This window comes from Caretta caretta, chromosome 11, assembly GCF_965140235.1.
Source record: "Caretta caretta isolate rCarCar2 chromosome 11, rCarCar1.hap1, whole genome shotgun sequence".
Classification (NCBI taxonomy): domain Eukaryota; kingdom Metazoa; phylum Chordata; order Testudines; family Cheloniidae; genus Caretta; species Caretta caretta.
Genome location: NC_134216.1, coordinates 34,157,989 through 34,177,821, shown reverse-complemented (window position 1 = coordinate 34,177,821; position 19,833 = coordinate 34,157,989). Strand labels below are relative to the sequence as shown.

The 19,833-nt window shown below is 41.7% G+C and overlaps 1 protein-coding gene across 8 annotated transcripts in view; it reads right to left on the bottom strand.

The window, feature by feature from the left end:
• Positions 1-19,833, bottom strand: part of SLC4A10 (solute carrier family 4 member 10) — a 360,367-nt gene that overhangs the window by 207,785 nt on the left and 132,749 nt on the right. For 2 of the 8 annotated variants that reach the window (XM_048869223.2, XM_048869224.2), the window contains exon 1: positions 7,234-7,490. The exons of 5 other annotated variants lie outside the window; for them this stretch is intronic. In XM_048869223.2, coding sequence (XP_048725180.1) covers positions 7,234-7,314 — 81 coding nt within the window. In that variant the 5' untranslated portion in view covers positions 7,315-7,490. Of the gene's footprint in view, positions 1-7,233; positions 7,491-19,833 lie in introns of those variants that run through there. One more of the 8 variants, XM_048869226.2, reaches the window with a different exon arrangement.

Genomic DNA, 19,833 nt, shown 5'->3' with positions numbered 1-19,833 from the left:
ATTAACAACACCTCGAAGAGGGAAGTGTTATTATCCCCATTTTAAGATGAGGAACTGAGACACAAAGAAGCTAAATGATTTACCAAAAGTCACACAGGAAGTCTGTGACAGAGCAAGAAATTGAGCCCAAGTTTCAGAATAGTGCCCTAACCACTGGAAATATCCTTCCTCTGAATATCAAGGCCTAGAAAAGTACAGCTCCTATTATAAGACACAAAAGGTAGGTGAGATAATATTTTTATTACACCAACTTCTGCTGGTGGAAGGTACAACGTTTTGAGATACAGAGTTCTTCTTCAGCTCTGGGGCAGGAAGAAGAGTGTTCTGAAGAAGAGATCTGTGAAGCTCAAAAACTTGTACCTTCCACCAATAGGACGTGGCCCAGTAAAAATAAATATCTCACCTACCTTGTCTCTCTCAACTCCTGGGATCAACATTGTAACAACAACACTTCAAACAGTTCATATTATTGGCTAACTCATATGTGGAGCTTAGAGTCTGGCCAACTAAGTATATTAAATCTGAAAAAGGTAATGATTCTTGCATTTTTGTTAATGAAAATAAATGTAAGGTTTAAAACATTTCTCTGTGAAGAAAATTCAGATCAGAAAATTAAGTATGGAAAGCATGTTATAGTAACCACTGAAAATGAGGGTTCCTAAATGCACAGAAAAATTATAAACAGTAGTATTGCCTAGTAAATTTCTGTAGTAGAAAAGTTATGAAAAAAGCTTGTGTGAGGTTTAGTAGCTGTTTTTGAAATTAAATCATCCATTATTTCAAAGCATTTTTTACAGAATATAAATTCCAAGGACCCCAGTCTACATAAAGGACGAATGACTCAAACTTTCATTTTTAAAGCTAAGCCAATTTAGTAGGAAGGATTGAACAAAACGTGTAGAAAATTCGTGAAAATTATGAAAATTCACACCTTATGATTCCAATATACACAGCATAAATTATCTATTTACTGCTAGAGAAATGTCAGCAAATCCCATGGAGTATCATGAAAGGTCCCAAATGACACAGCAAATGCAGCAGATCCAACAACATTCAGCCGACTGCACTGACTGAAAATGTAAAGTAGGCTTGGGTACAGCTAGTGAGATTTGGAGGCTTGTAAAACTTTAGACATTTTTTGAAAAACTTTTCCCCATTGATCTCCTCACCGTATAGATTAATGTGTACATAAAAAAAGACTTCTCTGCTACAAAACTGAGCCACAGTTTCTCACATTCTTTCTCTTCATCCCTCTCTCTCCTGACAGCCCAATGCTAATGAGTTTATTAATTTATATTCAGTTTATTGAAGATTTTTATGCAGACATACAAAAGCCCATTAACAAAACACACAAGCTAAAGGAATGGATTGGAATCAATACTTTTCAGAATATATGTTAATGCAATTAAGCCATTCCTACCAATGAAACTCCAGCCTTAGGACCCAGTCTTGCAAGTGGAACCCTCACAAGAGGAACCCTACCCTTGTATGGAGCCCTAGTGATGGTATTCGTGCTGCCCAGGCCGGTGCAGGGGTTTGCTTGTTATGTTGTAACTTGCCTTACACTTTACCTGGTGTCAGTTGATTAGGTGAAGAGTTTAACTGTAGCTTAGAGGCTCATATACAAAAGATAGGCTTACAGGATAAGTATTTTCAGTCTTCATCCATATATAATTCAAAATGGGTCTCATTTCACATCATCCTGGAGGGAAAATTAGACAGGGAACTCCCTACAACTGGTTGAAATGTGTGGGGGCGAGGGGAATTTTCACTGTTTTTCTTCCATTTTTCAAACAGCTCTAGCTCCTCTCTTGGAAAGAATTTGAATGCTACTAGTCATGAGTGAATCTCTCATGGCTGCTAGGCTCTTGTGATGACTCACTGGACTATCCTACTGCCTATGCTGTCTCCCCTCCTCCTCTTCTCCCACATGATAGCCCATATTTTAGAACACAGTAATAGTGCTGACGTTCCTCAGCACAGTAGTTTAGCACAAAGATGCAGCCCGCACATTCAAAGTGAGGTTCCAGTGCCAGGGAAAGAGATAATCTGTTCTGTCAGAGGCAGATACAGACTGAATGTGCTGACTTATACCCAGATCATGCACAATAGCAGCAGCCTCAGCAGGGATCTAGGACATATTCAGTATCCTGTTTTGCCTGCTACAACAGTTAAGACATGCAAGGCTGGAGAATATGCACTGCAGAAATTATTCAGATCAGTGATGCTGCAGTGTCACTGAGATTGTGTGTGCTGCAGTCAAAAGAGGCCTACCACTCTCAGTAGTGCTTCCATAAAGAGCCAAACACAGTGGCATAATAACACAATCAAGTGTCTATGTCCTGCAATATGAACCTTGCTAATTTCAGCATGTGTATACCACATATGGGTACTCATAGTACAGTGATATATCAATACAGTATTTTCCTTTAGCATCTTCCATCCCTCTCAGCAACTCAAAGTGCTTTAACAAATTTAAGGTTAGCCTCCGAACAGGTCATACAGGAAATCTGTGGCACAACTGAAACGTGAAGAACCCAAGTCCTCCTGCTCTTCTGCCTTAACTACAAGGGTATCTTTCTTCCATTCATATGACGTAGAGCCTGCTTTTGTTCAAGTAACTGATGAGGCATACCTGTCTGTGGAATTTAGAGGTATTCAACAGATGCTCCATACTACACTGGATTTGGGCCTGCAGTGAGGACTTCACAGCCTGCTATAGTGTTTGTTGTGGTATGCCTGTTACGCTGAGCTAAACATAACCAGCTGCTTGCACAGGAAACATTCACAGGTGCTGTATTCTATTGCAATAGTGTCTGATGACCTTTCTGAGTGGTGCTGGTGACCATAAGATGAAAGGGTGGATACTGCCATGGTACTAATTCTCCCCGGGGCACCATCCATGGAACTGACAAAACTCAGAGGAGTGGAAAATCCCACCCACAGTAGGAGAGCTGAGTGAATTCTGCATTGATGACTCCCCACACAGGACTACCTCTCACATGGATGGTGTGAAGATACTGATACCTACATTTGCTAGAGTTGAGAGGATTCAGGAGTTAGTAGGAGAGTGTTTCACCTCCTGAAGGACAGAACAGGAATCTGTGCAGTAGGTAAAGGTGCTGATAGAGTCCATTATGAAGACAGGTAAAATTGCTGGTCCAGCTCAGTACAGTTTATGGTAGGCTCATTTGGACAAGGGGACGGGACAAGCATCTCCTGGGGGGAGTGGTGAAGACAGGTGTCCTTCAGGAGAGAGGAAGCTGATCAAGCGAGAGACTGAGACTCCCTAGTCAGCAAGTTTGCAAGGGGAAGAATACAGAGCTGAACAGTGGAAGTCAGGGGCCAAGCAGTTGCTCTGATGATTGAGGAGAAGGTGAACACCCCATTCAACAGGATGAGAGCCCAGTGGGGTGGGTCAGGCCCAGGAGGGGCTTAAGTGCCTCCAATTCAGTCCTAAAGGAGCTTATGCCTTCTAGTTTCAAGTTTTGCGGTTTGCAGAACTCAGCCAGGAGTTCCCTTTCACCCTAGTGATGTCCCACCATTACCAAAAATCTGTACTAAGGAGCATGGCTCTCAGAGGGTAAGAAACTGCTGCAATGAAGTGAAAAATGGCAGCCGAGAGAGAGAGAGAGTGTAAGTAAATGGTGAGCTGTAATAATACCGTGCTATTCTCATACAGTCTGCCCATTCCACATGATAGCTATTCCTATGAGCATTTGCCCCATGTGTCAATTAAGTGTTTGACCATATTGGCTCCTTTGTCAGTGACAAAGAAGCCAACCTTAAAATGCCCATCTTCAAGTTATGTAAACAGATATGGGTGAAAACTATGCAGTACGTGTTTAAGGATGTGTGCTCTTTCTTGCTGAGAAAGGGAGGAGGAAGGCAATCCTCAGCAAACCTCCAGTTAGGGAACCCCTTCCAGTAGCCACAGCAGACTGGAATAGATAGTACATCACACTGCCTTTACTTCCAGGTAAGAGTTGGGAACTGGTTGTCTCTGCACCAGAATGCCCACTCTTATAGATCTTGCAGGGGCTGAAAGGGGAAGCAAGCAGATTCAACGTAGCAAGTTGTGGAGGGATGAGAAGTTAGTAGATAAAGGAAGAGACCGCTCTCTCCCTCAAACTGTTCTGCAAACATTCTACCCTTCTATGGCCATCGAGCATTTCCAAGCATTCATTTATCTTCTGGGACTTGTTCAGTCCAAAAAGCCAAGATAATTTCTACAAGATGATTCCCTTAAAAAAAAAGGCGGGGGGAGGGGAACCGGGGGATCTATAGAACTCAGAATTGTAAACCCTCTGGAGCAAGGACTGTCTTTTTGCTCTGTGTTTGTACAGAGCACAATGGGGTCTTGGTCCATGACTAGCACTCCTATGAGTTCTAGTGTTGTAAACAAAATATTAATAGACAGAAAAATCATAATGATTAATAAAATGCATGCATGGCTTGCAGTTGCAGCAGTGTGCCTAGTGGAAGTCATATTGACAAGTGCTCTTTTCTCCTTAGGATAGCATTCTTTAGTTATTGATGTTTGGAACAAGTTCATTGTTTTAAAAAAGTATGGCCATTATAAACAATGGCCCAAATTCTGCTCTTGGTTACATCAATGTAACTCCATTAACTTCAACTAAGTCAAAGTTACACTGGTATATCTGACAGCAGATTTTCACCCTTTATCTTTTCAAGCAAATGTGGCTCCTCTATGTTTAGCTATTCAAATCACATTGTAGAGATCCCAAATCTCAAGCCTACATATACACATCTTGCTGCTGTATGTTGTCCCAAAAATGAACTGCTCTTCCTAAATGTACTTCTATGGCTTGTTGCCTTCTGATTCTCCAAGAAAGCACCTTCTTAGCACCTAAACTGCTGGATTGTCTTTGAATGAGAGCTAAAACCACAATCTTGAGCACCTATGATCATTAATAATTCCATGGCACTTTTTAAAAGAGGTAGCATGTCAATCCTAGTGTCCTACACAAATTCTAGCTCAAGTAATTACAATCTGCCACTTTATTACCCCTTGCAGATTCAGTTGGATGCAGTATACCCCTTAAATTCATGTCTTACATTTTTTAATATTTTATTATTACTTTTACAACCACAGTACCTAGAGCTCCAGCCAAGAGTAGGCCCCATTGTGCTAGGTGCTGTACAAACACATAGTAAGGAGACAGTCTCTGCCCCGAAGAACTAATAGAAATGTTTTCTTTTTCTGATGAAATAGGATCCAGTTCTATGAAAGGGCATGACCCTGCAGTTCTTACTCAGGTAAAACTCCCATCAAGGTGAAAGAGTTTTACCTGAGCAAGGAGGATCATAGGAGCAGGTCCAAAATTATAGGTATATCAACATTTTAAGTTACAGTTGTATAAAAGAACAAAGAAGCTTGGGTGATTTGGTCCCTTTGAGAAGGTCTTGAAAACACTGAAAAGCACCAAAATACCATGAAACCAATACTTTCAGGAATTTCACAGCAATGCCAAGAAACAGAATGTACTCATTGTGACTAATACATTAAAATACTGAAAATAAATTCTAACAGATTAAACAAGTCTTGTAGCAACTGAAGGTATAGTTAAATCATTCCAAAACTACTCAAGCTTAAGAGGATGGCAATCTTCCCTATTATTAATAAGAACATAAGCTGGATAAGTAGACTGGGAAACCTATAAATTATAGTCAGTATCAGTAAGTAGAATATTGTTTAAAAATATGTTTTTAATTAAAAATGATGTGACAGCCACTTTAACTGAATCAATTCCCTGCACGTGCTGGAGTTTTAGACCTCTTCTGTGTTCTGCAGCACACATTTCCAATTGACTGTCATTAAACTATGGGGAAATTGGAATATGCTTTTAATTGCAAAATCCAGACCAAAAGAATAATGAAAATGCCTTGTGCATTTTACATATTTACATTTTTGAAACATAAAACAACATTTTAAATCCTTGATCATTTAATCCTGTGCTTTGAGGTCAGGAAATACCTACTATTTCTGCCAAATTGGGCTCCAATTATATGTGAAAACTGTCATGGGCCGAGGGTAAAGCAGGTAACAGGAAGCATTTCACATTACCTTCAACTTTGAGTGTAGCTTTTAAAACATATAACCAAATATGTTTCCATGGAAATCTTCTGGGGGGAAAAAGCTAGAATCTGCTAAAATGGGGCTAAATATAATTTGTAAAAATAAACATCTCATAATTTCAAATATAATCTCCTTAAACTGTATACAGGATGCCCAAAATTGAACTCCTTTCCACAACTCTTATCCACCATTTGTAAGGAACACAGCTAAGCTGATTACAGTATTTTCAATTTCATTTTGTGTCCAGCACATAAAAATAGGCTATTATTGCTGCATTAAAAACCTTACATAACGTACCATCCCAGTTGCTTTCATTTACATAGTTAGGCTTTATTATCTGGCTCCACAGTATATTAATAAGCCCAATATTAACACCCTTTCAATAAGGTTGATAATGATTAAAAAATAAAATGCTATAGCATATTAAAGTACATTTTAATTACATTTTGGGAAAATTCTAAATATTTAAATTATTGATCACCTCTGTTTTTCAGGCCATTAGTATAATTATTACTCACCAACGCTAATAATTAGAAGTGAGAGGTAGTTTGCCAACTTTTGCTTTCATTTTCAATGAGCTTCTATTCTTAAAACTGACCAGAAATAGAGCAAAAACCTGTTAGTGCAACATAAAGCGAAGATCTCTTCTTGCAGAATAACTCAGACCCATTACACAATGTGATAAACTATTTTAAATAACCTGCCATGGTGAGTAAAACAACTGATTTACAATGTGCTTTCGTAAGAGTGATGTACAGTATTAGTTAACAATTTGGTGTAAAGGTGCCATGGAAAGATAATGCAACATAAAATGCAGTACCATCCTCTTGTTCTATATTTTATGTTATATCAAAAGCTATAACCTCTTTTACCAAGTTTGAACTGGAAAAAATTATATATGTACTAAAATTCATATTTAAAATATAATCAGTACTCTTATGCTAGTCCACTGGCAATTAACTGCATGTTAAATTCCAAAAAATATTTGGTTTGCTTATGTATTAGGTAAATAGTCTATCCTCTAAATCCTGTAGCAAATCCAACAATAAACAGTAACACAAACTAATATAGCCTACCACTGAAAAACAAACACTATGCTAGAAATTAGTACTGTATAAATCATGAGGTCATACCTGATGACTTAGAGACTGGAATGGCTCACCGGTTCCAAGCTGCATGACCTTTCTATTTCCAGAAACCCCCAAAGATTGCATTTCCTATCTTATAAAAGAACATCACATAGCCATCTCTCTCTCAGCATCTTGTAGGCTAGTGAAGAAAGCATCAACAGACGATCTGTCCATCAATAACTGCTGAAGTCATGGCCATCAAGAAATCAGATCTTAAATATAGTTTCCCCTGTGAGATCAAAGGCATCCGGTATTCAAGGAGACTGATACAGCTATATCACTGATGCTGCTAATGCTATCTGAAAACAGTAAGCTTACTGCTTAAAGCAATCCTGCATCATCCAAACAGAGCAAGCCACATCCTTCACCTCTTCACTTGCGTTACTACAAAAACTAGAGTGCCATTATGGATTTTATTTTTATATCTGGTCAGCTAAAGGAGACCGATATTACGCAACCCAGTTCACATTAGCGAACAGCAAATGTGACATATCCAGGTTATGAAATTTTATTTGCATGACCACTTCTCAACAAGCAATATTGCTATCCAGAAGAAGCATCAAAATGTGATCCAAGGGAAAATTACCAGAAAGATCATAAACAATTCAAAAGCAGCAAAGCATTAAATACCTCTGTGGCACTTAAATAGCCTTTTTATATAAAATTTACAAATTGCAGGCTGCATTAAATTAAAAATATTTCTTGCTTAAATAGTTTTTGTGTTTCTTTTCAAGAATTTGCATGCTCACTGCATTGTTCCATGTTAACAGCCCAGAAAACAGCATGCCTTGAAAACATGCCAGTATTATGACAGTAAAAATGTGTTTTGATACCAAACAAAACAATCATTTATCTGGATTTGTTTAGTTCCTATAGACCTTTCAAGACAGCAAGACTTACAATGCCCTTTCAGTAATTTTAAAAAATTCATTGACAATACACCGTAGTATTCTAACTATATATTATAATACACATATTTTAGTTATTTTATAGCAGTGCACAGCAGGACAGTTATGAAACAATTACTGATAGATTAACATTAAGGCGGATACTGAGTTAGGAACAACGACAAGGACAAAATGTCATTTCTCAGAATTAGGGCTGTCAATTAATCACAGTTAACTCATGCCATTAACTCAAAAAAATTAACTGCAATTAAAAAAATTAATCGTGATTAATAGCACTGTTAAACAATAGAATACCAATTGAAATTTTTAAAATATTTTTGGATGTTTTTCTACATTTTCAAATATATTGATTTCTATTACAACACAGAATACAAAGTGTACACTGCTCTCTTTATATTATTTTTATTTCAAATATTTGCACTGTAAAAATAATAAACAAAAGAAATAGTATTTTTAAATTCACCTCATACAAGTACTGTAGTGCAATCTCTTTATCATGAAAGAATAACTTACAAATGTAGATTTTTTGTTTGTTACATAACTACACTCAAAAACAAAACAATGTAAAACTTTACAGCCTACAAGTCCACTCAGTCCTACTTCTCATTCAGCCAATTGGTAAGACAAACAAGTTTGTCTACATTTATGGGTGATATTGCTGACTGCTTCTTATTTACAATGTCACCTGAAAGTGAGAACAGGCATTTGCAGGACACTTTTATAGCTGGCGTTGCAAGGCATTTACGTGCCAGATGCGCTAAAGATTCATATGTCCCTTCATGCTTCAGCCACCATTCCAGAGGACATGCTGCCATGCTGATGATGCTCGTTAAAAAAAATGCGTTAATTAAATTTGTGACTGAACTCCTTGGGGGAGAATTGTATGTCTCCTGTTCTGTATTACACACATCCTGCCATGTATTTCATGTTATAGCAGTCTCGGATGATGACCCAGCACATGTTCGTTTTAAGAACACTTTCACAGCAGATTTGACAACACTCAAAGAAGGTACCAATATGAGATTTCTAAGGATAGATATAGCACTCAACCCAAGGTTTAAGAATCTGAAGTGCCTTCCAAAATACGAGATGGACAAGGTGTAGAAAATGTTTTCAGATGTCTTAAAAGAGCAACACTCCGATGCAGACACTACTGAACCTGAACCACCAAAAAAGAAAATCAATCTTCAGTTGAAAGAAAAGGAGTACTTGTGGCACCTTAGAGACTAACCAATTTATTTGAGCAGAGCTGTAGCTCACGAAAGCTCTGCTCAAATAAATTGGTTAGTCTCTAAGGTGCCACAAGTACTCCTTTTCTTTTTGCGAATACAGACTAACACGGCTGTTACTCTGAAATCTTCTGTTGGTGGCATCTGATTCAGATGATGAAAATGAATATGCATTGGTCCGCTCTGCTTTGGATCATTATCAAGCAGAACCCGTCATCAGCATGGACACATGACTTCTGGAATGGTGGTTGAAGCGTGAAGGGACATATGAATCATTAGGGCATCTGGCACATAAATATCTTGCAATGCCGGCTACAACAGTGCCATGCAAAAGCCTGTTCTCACTTTCAGGTGACATTGTAAACAAGACATGGGCAACATTATCTCCTGCAAATTGTAACCAAACTTGTTTGTCTGAGTGATTGGCTGAAGTAGGACTGAGTGGACTTCTAGGTTCTAAAGTTTTACATTGTTTTATTTTTGAATGCAGTTTTTTTTGTACATAATTCTACTTTTGTAACTTCAACTTTTATTATAAAGAGATTGCACTACACTACTTGTATTAGGTTGTAATAAAAAATAAATATAAAATGAGCACTGTACACTTTGTATTATGTGTTCTAATTGAAATCAATATATTTGAAAATGTAGAAAACATCCAACAATATTTAAATACATGGTATTCTATTATTAACAGTGCAATTAATCACGACTAATTTTTTTAATCATGCAATTAATAGCAATTAATTTTTAATTGCTTGACAGCCCTACTCAGAATTAAAGAGAACATATAACACAGCTGACAAACTGTGAAGTTATCATTTCCTAGCTCATTCCTGAATTCTAAAGCCACAGAATAATTTAAGTTATTCATGGCATTTGGAAACTACTATTAGTTCATGCAGTTCTTCTGCCTGAAAATACAGGAATATTCCCTCAGAATGTTTTCTAAACATACTGCAATTGGCTACATATTACCAAGTTTTAAATAAATACAACTTGGCTAAATTCATCCCTGATGTAATTCCATTGACTCAAATGGCTTGCATGCCATTGGGCGTGTCATAAATATAAAGGGAAGGGTAAACCCCTTTGAAATCCCTCCTGGCCAGGGGAAAGCTCCTCTCACCTGTAAAGGGTTAAGAAGCTAAAGGTAACCTCGCTGGCACCTGACCAAAATGACCAATGAGGAGACAAGATACTTTCAAAAGCTGGGAGGAGGGAGAGGAACAAAGGGTCTGCCTGTGTGCTGCTCTTGCCAGGGACAGAACAGGAATGGAGTCTTAGAACTTTTAGTAAGTAATCTAGCTAGGTATGTGTTAGATTATGATTTCTTTAAATGGCTGAGAAAAGAATTGTGCTGAATAGAATAACTATTTCTGTCTGTGTACTTTTTTTGTAACTTAAGGTTTTGCCTAGAGGGGTTCTCTATGTTTTGAATCTAATTACCCTGTAAGATATCTACCATCCTGATTTTACAGGGGGGATTTCTTTATTTCTATTTACTGCTATTTTTTATTAAAAGTCTTCTTTTAAAAAACTGAATGCTTTTTCATTGTTCTCAGATCCAAGGGTTTGGGTCTGTGGTCACCTATGCAAATTGGTGAGGCTTTTTATCCAACATTTCCCAGGAGAGGGGGGGGTGCAAGTGTTGGGAGGATTGTTCATTGTTCTTAAGATCCAAGGGTCTGGGTCTGTAGTCACCTAGGCAAATTGGTGAGGCTTTTTACCAAACCTTGTCCAGGAAGTGGGGTGCAAGGTTTTGGGGAAGTATTTTGGGGGGAAAGACGCGTCCAAACAGCTCTTCCCCAGTAACCAGTATTAGTTTGGTGGTGGTAGCGGCCATTCCAAGGATAACGGGTGTAATATTTTGTACCTTGGGGAAGTTTTGACCTAAGCTGGTAAAGATAAGCTTAGGGGGTTTTTTCATGCAGGTCCCCACATCTGTACCCTAGAGTTCAGAGTGGGGAAGGAACCTTGACATGGTGGCAGAGGTGGGATTGACCTGAAATCATTTGAGATCCAGTTGAGATTTTTTGAACTAGAAATACAGATTTTAAAAAGGAAATTTTTTTTTCTTTGGAAAGAAAGTCCAGAAAGCAGCTTTGAAACTGAAAGCAGCTTGGTTTCTCTCTGCTTTGTGGCCAAGCAGAGACAAAAGGGGATTATCTTGTGAATTGCAGGTTTTCTTTGCCTGGAGGCAGGGTACTTAACTCCAGCAGGGAAATTCACAGTCTTCCAACCCAGGGGTTTTTTTTTTTCTTTTCTTCCTAAAAGTAAATAGGGGGTGTGTGTTCTACCCATTTGCTTTTTCTTTGGGCTCGGTAAGCAGGTTTCCAAGCAGTTGGAGGTTTTTTGCTTTAATTTGGGCCCAGAGCAGAGACAAGGGAATTGTCTTTTTCTGTAGGCTGACAATCACTATCAGAGAATAGGTATTCTATTCCAGCACAGCAAAATTTTACAGCCAAGTTTTGTTTGTTTATTTCTAAACCTCGGGTGTAAAGTTAGTAAAAACAGAGAGGTTAGAATGGCAAAATCCGCGGCTCGACTACAGCTCGAATTAGCCAAATTTCAGGCTGAGGAAAGACAAAGGGAACATGAAAGACAGATAGAACTCATGCAGCTGAAGAAGGAACAAGAAATGGAGGCAAGGAAGCATGTGGAGGAGGAGAGGGAAAAAGAGAGGAAGCATGTGGAGGAGATGGAGAGGATAAAGGCCCAGCAGAATATACCAACAAACCCTAGCAATCCTTCTCCAGGTACCACTTCCCATCCCAGAAAGTTCCCCACCTACAAGGCAGGTGATGATACTGCGGCCTTCTTAGAAAACTTCGAAAGGGCCTGCCTTGGGTACAACATCTCTGCTGACCAATACATGGTAGAGCTGAGGCCGCAGCTCAGTGGACCCTTAGCTGAGGTGGCAGCTGAAATGCCTAAAGAACACATGAACAAGTATGAACTGTTTAAATCCAAGGCGAGAGTCAGAATGGGGATAACACCCGAGCAGTCTCGTCGGAGGTTCAGAGCCCTAAGGTGGAAACCAGACATGTCATTTACCCGACATGCCTACCACATTGTGAAACATTGGGATGCCTGGATATCAGGAGCAAGTGTTGAATCTCCAGTAAATTTGCCCTTCCTAATGCAAATGGAACAATTCTTAGAGGGTGTTCCTGAGGAAATAGAAAGATACATCCTAGATGGGAAACCCAAAACTGTAATTGAGGCAGGAGAGATTGGAGCCAGATGGGTGGAGGTGGCAGAGAAGAAGAAAACTGGTCGCAGTTGGAGCGGAGACCAGAAGGGACCACCCCAGACCACACCCTATTACCGGGGGCTGCCCAAAGCCCCACCTACCTCCCAAAGAGCCCTCCAGACCCCTTATCGTCCCACCACCCCGTTCTCCAGCAACCCTCCTCGCCCCAGTGACCCGTCAGCTGGACGATGTTTTAAGTGTAACGAGCTGGGGCATGTAAAGGCCAACTGCCCCAAGAACCCCAACAGATTACAGTTCATTGCACCGGAATCACACCAGAGGTCCACAGGCCCAGATACCTCCCAGATACCCTTGGAGCGGAGGGAAACTGTGAGTGTGGGCGGGAAGAAGGTCACCGCGTGGAGGGACACCGGAGCACAAGTGTCAGCTATCCATGCTTCCTTAGTGGACCCCAATTTAATCAACCCACAGATCCAAGTGACGATTCAACCCTTCAAGTCCAACTCTTTCAATTTGCCTACAGCCAAGTTGCCTGTCCAGTACAAGGGCTGGTCAGGAATGTGGACTTTTGCAGTCTATGATGATTATCCCATCCCCATGCTGTTGGGGGAAGACTTGGCCAATCATGTGAAGCAGGCCAAGAGGGTGGGAATGGTCACCCGCAGCCAGGCTAAACAAGCCGTGAGGCCTAGCTCTGTTCCGGAAACTTCTATCAGGACCCAGTCAGAGGTGATGGACCTGGACCCCAGGCCAATGTCTGCAACAGCAGTAGTGGATCCAGTCCCAGAGACCCAGACGGAACCAGTCCCAGAACCGGAACCAGCCGAACAACCAACACCAGACCCCGTGTCAGCACTGAATCCAGTACTTGCAACCTCAACAACGGAGGGCCCCACCGAACCTGAACTGGCAGCAGCCGATAACCCGACCCAAGAGGCTCAGCCGGAGCCTGAATCCCAACATAGTGCACCAGCGGAGAGCGGTTCACAGTCAACAGAAACAGCTCCATCCCCTATATCGCTTCCAGAGGGACCAAGCCTAGGTCCACAATCCCATGAGGAACTGATGTCTCCAGCATCAAGGGAACAGTTCCAGACCGAACAGGAAGCAGATGAAAGCCTCCAGAGAGCTTGGACGGCGGCACGGAGCAACCCACCGCCTCTCAGCTCTTCTAATCGATCCAGGTTTGTTATAGAAAGAGGACTTTTATACAAGGAAACTCTTTCTGGTGGACACCAGGAAGACTGGCATCCTCAGAGACAGTTGGTAGTTCCAACTAAATACCGGGCCAAGCTCTTGAGCTTAGCCCATGATCACCCTAGTGGCCATGCTGGGGTGAACAGGACCAAAGACCGTTTGGGGGGGTCATTCCACTGGGAGGGAATGGGCAAGGATGTTTCTACCTATGTCCAGTCTTGTGAGGTGTGCCAAAGAGTGGGAAAACCCCAAGACCAGGTCAAAGCCCCTCTCCAGCCACTCCCCATCATTGAAGTTCCATTTCAGCGAGTAGCTGTGGATATTCTGGGTCCTTTTCCGAAAAAGACACCCAGAGGAAAGCAGTACATACTGACTTTCATGGATTTTGCCACCCGATGGCCGGAAGCAGTAGCTCTAAGCAACACCAGGGCTAAAAGTGTGTGCCAGGCACTAGCAGACATTTTTGCCAGGGTAGGTTGGCCCTCCAACATCCTCACCGATGCAGGGACTAATTTCCTGGCAGGAACTATGAAAAACCTTTGGGAAGCTCATGGGGTAAATCACTTGGTTGCCACTCCTTACCATCATCAAACAAATGGCATGGTGGAGAAGTTTAATGGAACTTTGGGGGCCATGATACGTAAATTCGTAAATGAGCACTCCAATGATTGGGACCTAGTGTTGCAGCAGTTGCTCTTTGCCTACAGAGCTGTACCACATCCCAGTTTAGGGTTTTCCCCATTTGAACTTGTATATGGCCGTGAGGTTAAGGGGCCATTGCAGTTGGTGAAGCAGCAATGGGAGGGATTTACACCTTCTCCAGGAACTAACATTCTGGACTTTGTAACCAACCTACAGAACACCCTCCGAACCTCTTTAGCCCTTGCTAGAGAAAACTTACAGGATGCTCAAAAAGAGCAAAAAGCCTGGTATGATAAACATGCCAGAGAGCGTTCCTTCAAAGTAGGAGACCAGGTCATGGTCTTAAAAGCGCTCCAGGCCCATAAAATGGAAGCATCGTGGGAAGGGCCATTCACGGTCCAGGAGCGCCTGGGAGCTGTTAATTATCTCATAGCATTCCCCACCTCCAACCGAAAGCCTAAGGTGTACCATATTAATTCTCTAAAGCCCTTTTATTCCAGAGAATTAAAGGTTTGTCAGTTTACAGCCCAGGGAGGAGACGACGCTGAGTGGCCTGAAGGTGTTTACTACGAAGGGAAATGTGCTGGTGGTGTGGAAGAGGTGAACCTCTCCATGACCCTTGGGCGTATGCAGCGACAGCAGATCCAGGAGCTGTGCACTAGCTACGCGCCAACGTTCTCAGCCACCCCAGGACTGACTGAACGGGCATACCACTCCATTGACACAGGTAATGCTCACCCAATTAGGGTCCAACCTTACCGGGTGTCTCCTCAAGCTAAAACTGCTATAGAACGGGAGATCCAGGATATGTTACAGATGGGGGTAATCCGCCCCTCTGAAAGTGCATGGGCATCTCCAGTGGTTCTAGTTCCCAAACCAGATGGGGAAATACGTTTTTGCGTGGACTACCGTAAGCTAAATGCTGTAACTCGCCCAGACAACTATCCAATGCCACGCACAGATGAACTATTAGAGAAACTGGGACGGGCCCAGTTCATCTCTACCTTGGACTTAACCAAGGGGTACTGGCAGGTACCGCTAGATGAATCTGCCAAGGAAAGGTCAGCCTTCATCACACATCTCGGGCTGTATGAATTCAATGTACTCCCTTTCGGGCTGCGAAATGCACCCGCCACTTTCCAAAGACTTGTAGATGGTCTCCTAGCGGGATTAGGAGAATATGCAGTCGCCTACCTTGACGACGTGGCCATATTTTCGGATTCCTGGGCAGACCACCTGGAACATCTACAAAAAGTCCTTGAGCGCATAAGGGAGGCAGGACTAACTGTTAAGGCTAAGAAGTGTCAAATAGGCCTAAACAGAGTGACTTACCTTGGACACCAGGTGGGTCAAGGAACTATCAGCCCCCTACAGGCCAAAGTGGATGCTATCCAAAAGTGGCCTGTCCCAAAGTCAAAGAAACAGGTTCAATCCTTCTTAGGCTTGGCCGGTTATTACAGACGATTTGTACCGCACTACAGCCAAATCGCTGCCCCACTGACAGACCTAACCAAAAAGAAACAGCCAAATGCTGTTCAGTGGACCGGAAAGTGTCAGAAGGCCTTTAACAAGCTTAAAGCGACACTCATGTCTGACCCTGTACTAAGGGCCCCAGACTTTGACAAACCGTTCCTAGTAACCACAGATGCGTCCGAGCGTGGTGTGGGAGCAGTTTTAATGCAGAAAGGACCTGATCAAGAATTCCACCCTGTAGTGTTTCTCAGCAAAAAACTGTCTGAGAGGGAAAGCAACTGGTCAGTCACTGAAAAAGAATGTTACGCCATTGTCTACGCTCTGGAAAAGCTACGCCCATATGTTTGGGGACGGCGTTTCCACCTGCAAACCGACCATGCTGCACTAAAGTGGCTTCACACCGTCAAAGAAACTAACAAAAAACTTCTTCGGTGGAGTTTAGCTCTCCAAGATTTTGATTTCGACATCCAACACATCTCAGGAGCTTCTAACAAAGTGGCTGATGCACTCTCCCGTGAAAGTTTCCCAGAATCAACTGGTTAAAATCGTCCTTGAGATGTGGAAAATATTGTTAGTCTTTATGTACTTGGTAGTATATTTAGAGATGCATGTGTCTTATTAACTCTGTTTTCCTAGAGCTACAGGAAGAAATCCCAGCCAGTGTTTCACCCTAGCTGAGATTTGGGGGGCGTGTCATAAATATAAAGGGAAGGGTAAACCCCTTTGAAATCCCTCCTGGCCAGGGGAAAGCTCCTCTCACCTGTAAAGGGTTAAGAAGCTAAAGGTAACCTCGCTGGCACCTGACCAAAATGACCAATGAGGAGACAAGATACTTTCAAAAGCTGGGAGGAGGGAGAGGAACAAAGGGTCTGTCTGTGTGCTGCTCTTGCCAGGGACAGAACAGGAATGGAGTCTTAGAACTTTTAGTAAGTAATCTAGCTAGGTATGTGTTAGATTATGATTTCTTTAAATGGCTGAGAAAAGAATTGTGCTGAATAGAATAACTATTTCTGTCTGTGTACTTTTTTTGTAACTTAAGGTTTTGCCTAGAGGGGTTCTCTATGTTTTGAATCTAATTACCCTGTAAGATATCTACCATCCTGATTTTACAGGGGGGATTTCTTTATTTCTATTTACTGCTATTTTTTATTAAAAGTCTTCTTTTAAAAAACTGAATGCTTTTTCATTGTTCTCAGATCCAAGGGTTTGGGTCTGTGGTCACCTATGCAAATTGGTGAGGCTTTTTATCCAACATTTCCCAGGAGAGGGGGGGGTGCAAGTGTTGGGAGGATTGTTCATTGTTCTTAAGATCCAAGGGTCTGGGTCTGTAGCCACCTAGGCAAATTGGTGAGGCTTTTTACCAAACCTTGTCCAGGAAGTGGGGTGCAAGGTTTTGGGGAAGTATTTTGGGGGGAAAGACGCGTCCAAACAGCTCTTCCCCAGTAACCAGTATTAGTTTGGTGGTGGTAGCGGCCATTCCAAGGATAGCGGGTGTAATATTTTGTACCTTGGGGAAGTTTTGACCTAAGCTGGTAAAGATAAGCTTAGGGGTTTTTTTCATGCAGGTCCCCACATCTGTACCCTAGAGTTCAGAGTGGGGGAGGAACCTTGACAGGGCGGAATTTAGCTTCCCATCTTTACCACTAAATAGTAAGAAACTTCAGCCAGAAGTAAATGGTTTCTAAATTAAGTCACCCAAATCCATTCTACTCCATTACTTTAACTGTTTTACTTTTCAGTTACAGTAATTGCTCTTAGCAACTTCCAGTTAATCAGCTTTGGCATGAAGTATTCATATTATGATGGACAACAGCAAAATGGTATCTTCCATAAATACTGCAAGTTTACCTTTAAGGAAGGAATTTTTTTTTATCTAAACGTTAACTGTTTTATAGCACGCAATGGGCCAGACCCTGGTCCGCATTAAGGCAGCTCCGTACCACTCCCCCAGAATAAAGTAGTACTAAAGGTAGCATCACTGGCCACAAAAGGACCATATAGGGATCCTTATGAGACTTACTATTGCAGGTCCTATGCTTTGTGAAGATGGGGCAGGGGGCATGGCTATCGAAGGGGCTTATCTGATATGGCCCTATGTCTTGAGATCCCTGGCTGCTATAACAGCCACTGACAACTGGTGCAACTTAGGGGAGCCTCGAGGCTGCTCTAAACTGAACTAGTAGACCAGATCAGGCCAAGACTGGTGAAGTGCAAAGTGGCTTAAAACAATACCACCTCTTCCTCAACCGCCACTGGGTATGTCTGCACTGCAATTAAAAACCCATGGCTGGCCCATGCCAGCTGACTTAGGTTTCTAGGGCTCGGGCTAAAAGGCCACTTAATTGAGATGTAGACATTTGGACTTCGGGTGGAATTTGGGCTCTAGGAACCTGCGAGGAAGGAGAGTCCCAGAGCCCAGCCTGGAGCCCAAGCCGAAATGTCTACACTGCAGTTAAACAGACCCTTAGCCCAAGTCCCAGGTGCCCAAGTCAGCTCACACTGGCCAGCCATGGGTGTCTACTTGCAGTGTAGACATATCCATTGAGCCTTGCCAAGCGTTCCTTGGCTACAGCTCAGTTTCTGATCCTATGTATGTATATTATGAATATAGTGTTAAAAACACTATTTGGATTCTCAGTAATGTTATGTTTGAGCTTTGAAGGACCCAATGTTATTTAATTATATTAAAAAAATATAAAAGCCTTTAAGCATATACATATAAGACATCCTCTGGGATGCGCCAAAGGATTTTCTCCATTAAGAAAGGCAATTGTTTTTTCACACTTCTTTTATTCTTCAGGAAAATTTAGAGACCTAAAAAAAATGACATTATAACATGATAATCATGGAAATCAGGATTTCATTTTAAGTATAACTAAGATTACGGAAACAGGACATTTGTAAAGTTCTTACAAAATAATATAGAATTCACTTTCAACCAAATCAGTCCACTAGAACTGTGGCAAATGGGATATATTAAAATATTCAAAGAGATGAAGAGGATCATTTTGGCAGGATGACTTGCAACACAATGTGAACAGAACAACAACTCTTCTTTACTTGATATAAAATTTGAACACATTCTCAGCACAGAATCATTTGAGTCAAGGGAAAACATCTCACCCTTTTTATAACACAATGCAGCATTACGAGATCATACAATCAGCTGCTGCCATTTACAAATTTACTGCTGCACAAATATCATATTGAGACCGATGGCTGCATAGGCACATGTAAGAGAATATAACAGATCTTTTCATGTACATAATCCACTGACATGACCCTCTAAAATTCAGCAAGCTTCTTTCCGATAATATAGTTGTGAAAAAGATGAAAGACAAAAGAAATGGAAAATGACTGGATGAACAATATATGTTGCTAAGATGTCGTGATCAATGCTCATCCCATTTTATGTGATGAGATTTAGCCTACCAACAGAGTGTGACAGGGCAAGGCCAGATGGCTATAGAAAAGTAATGGGAGATAGATATATTAGCTCCAGGCTAAACAAATCCCTGGTACCAGGATAAGTGAAATGGCAGCTGCTCCAGGTCAATTAGGACACCTGGGGACAATTCAGAACTTTCCAGAAGGCAGGGAGAATGCTAGGTTGATTGGGACACCTGAAGCCAATCAGGGACTGGCTGAAACTAGTTAAAAGCCTCCCAGTTAGTCAGGTGGGTGTGCATGTCAGGAGCTGTGGAAGGAAGTTATGCTGTTGAAGAGGCTGAGTAGTACACACCATATCAGGCAGAAGGAAGGAGGCCCTGAGATAAGGGTGAAGTGGAGCTTGAAGAAGTGAGGGCGGCTGTGGGGGAAGTAGCCCAGGGAATTTTACATGTCATGTTTCTGAAAGGTCAGCTACCATAGTTGATACTATTAGGGTCCCTGGGCTGGAGCCCGGAATAGAGGGTGGGCCCGGGCTCCCCGCCCTTTG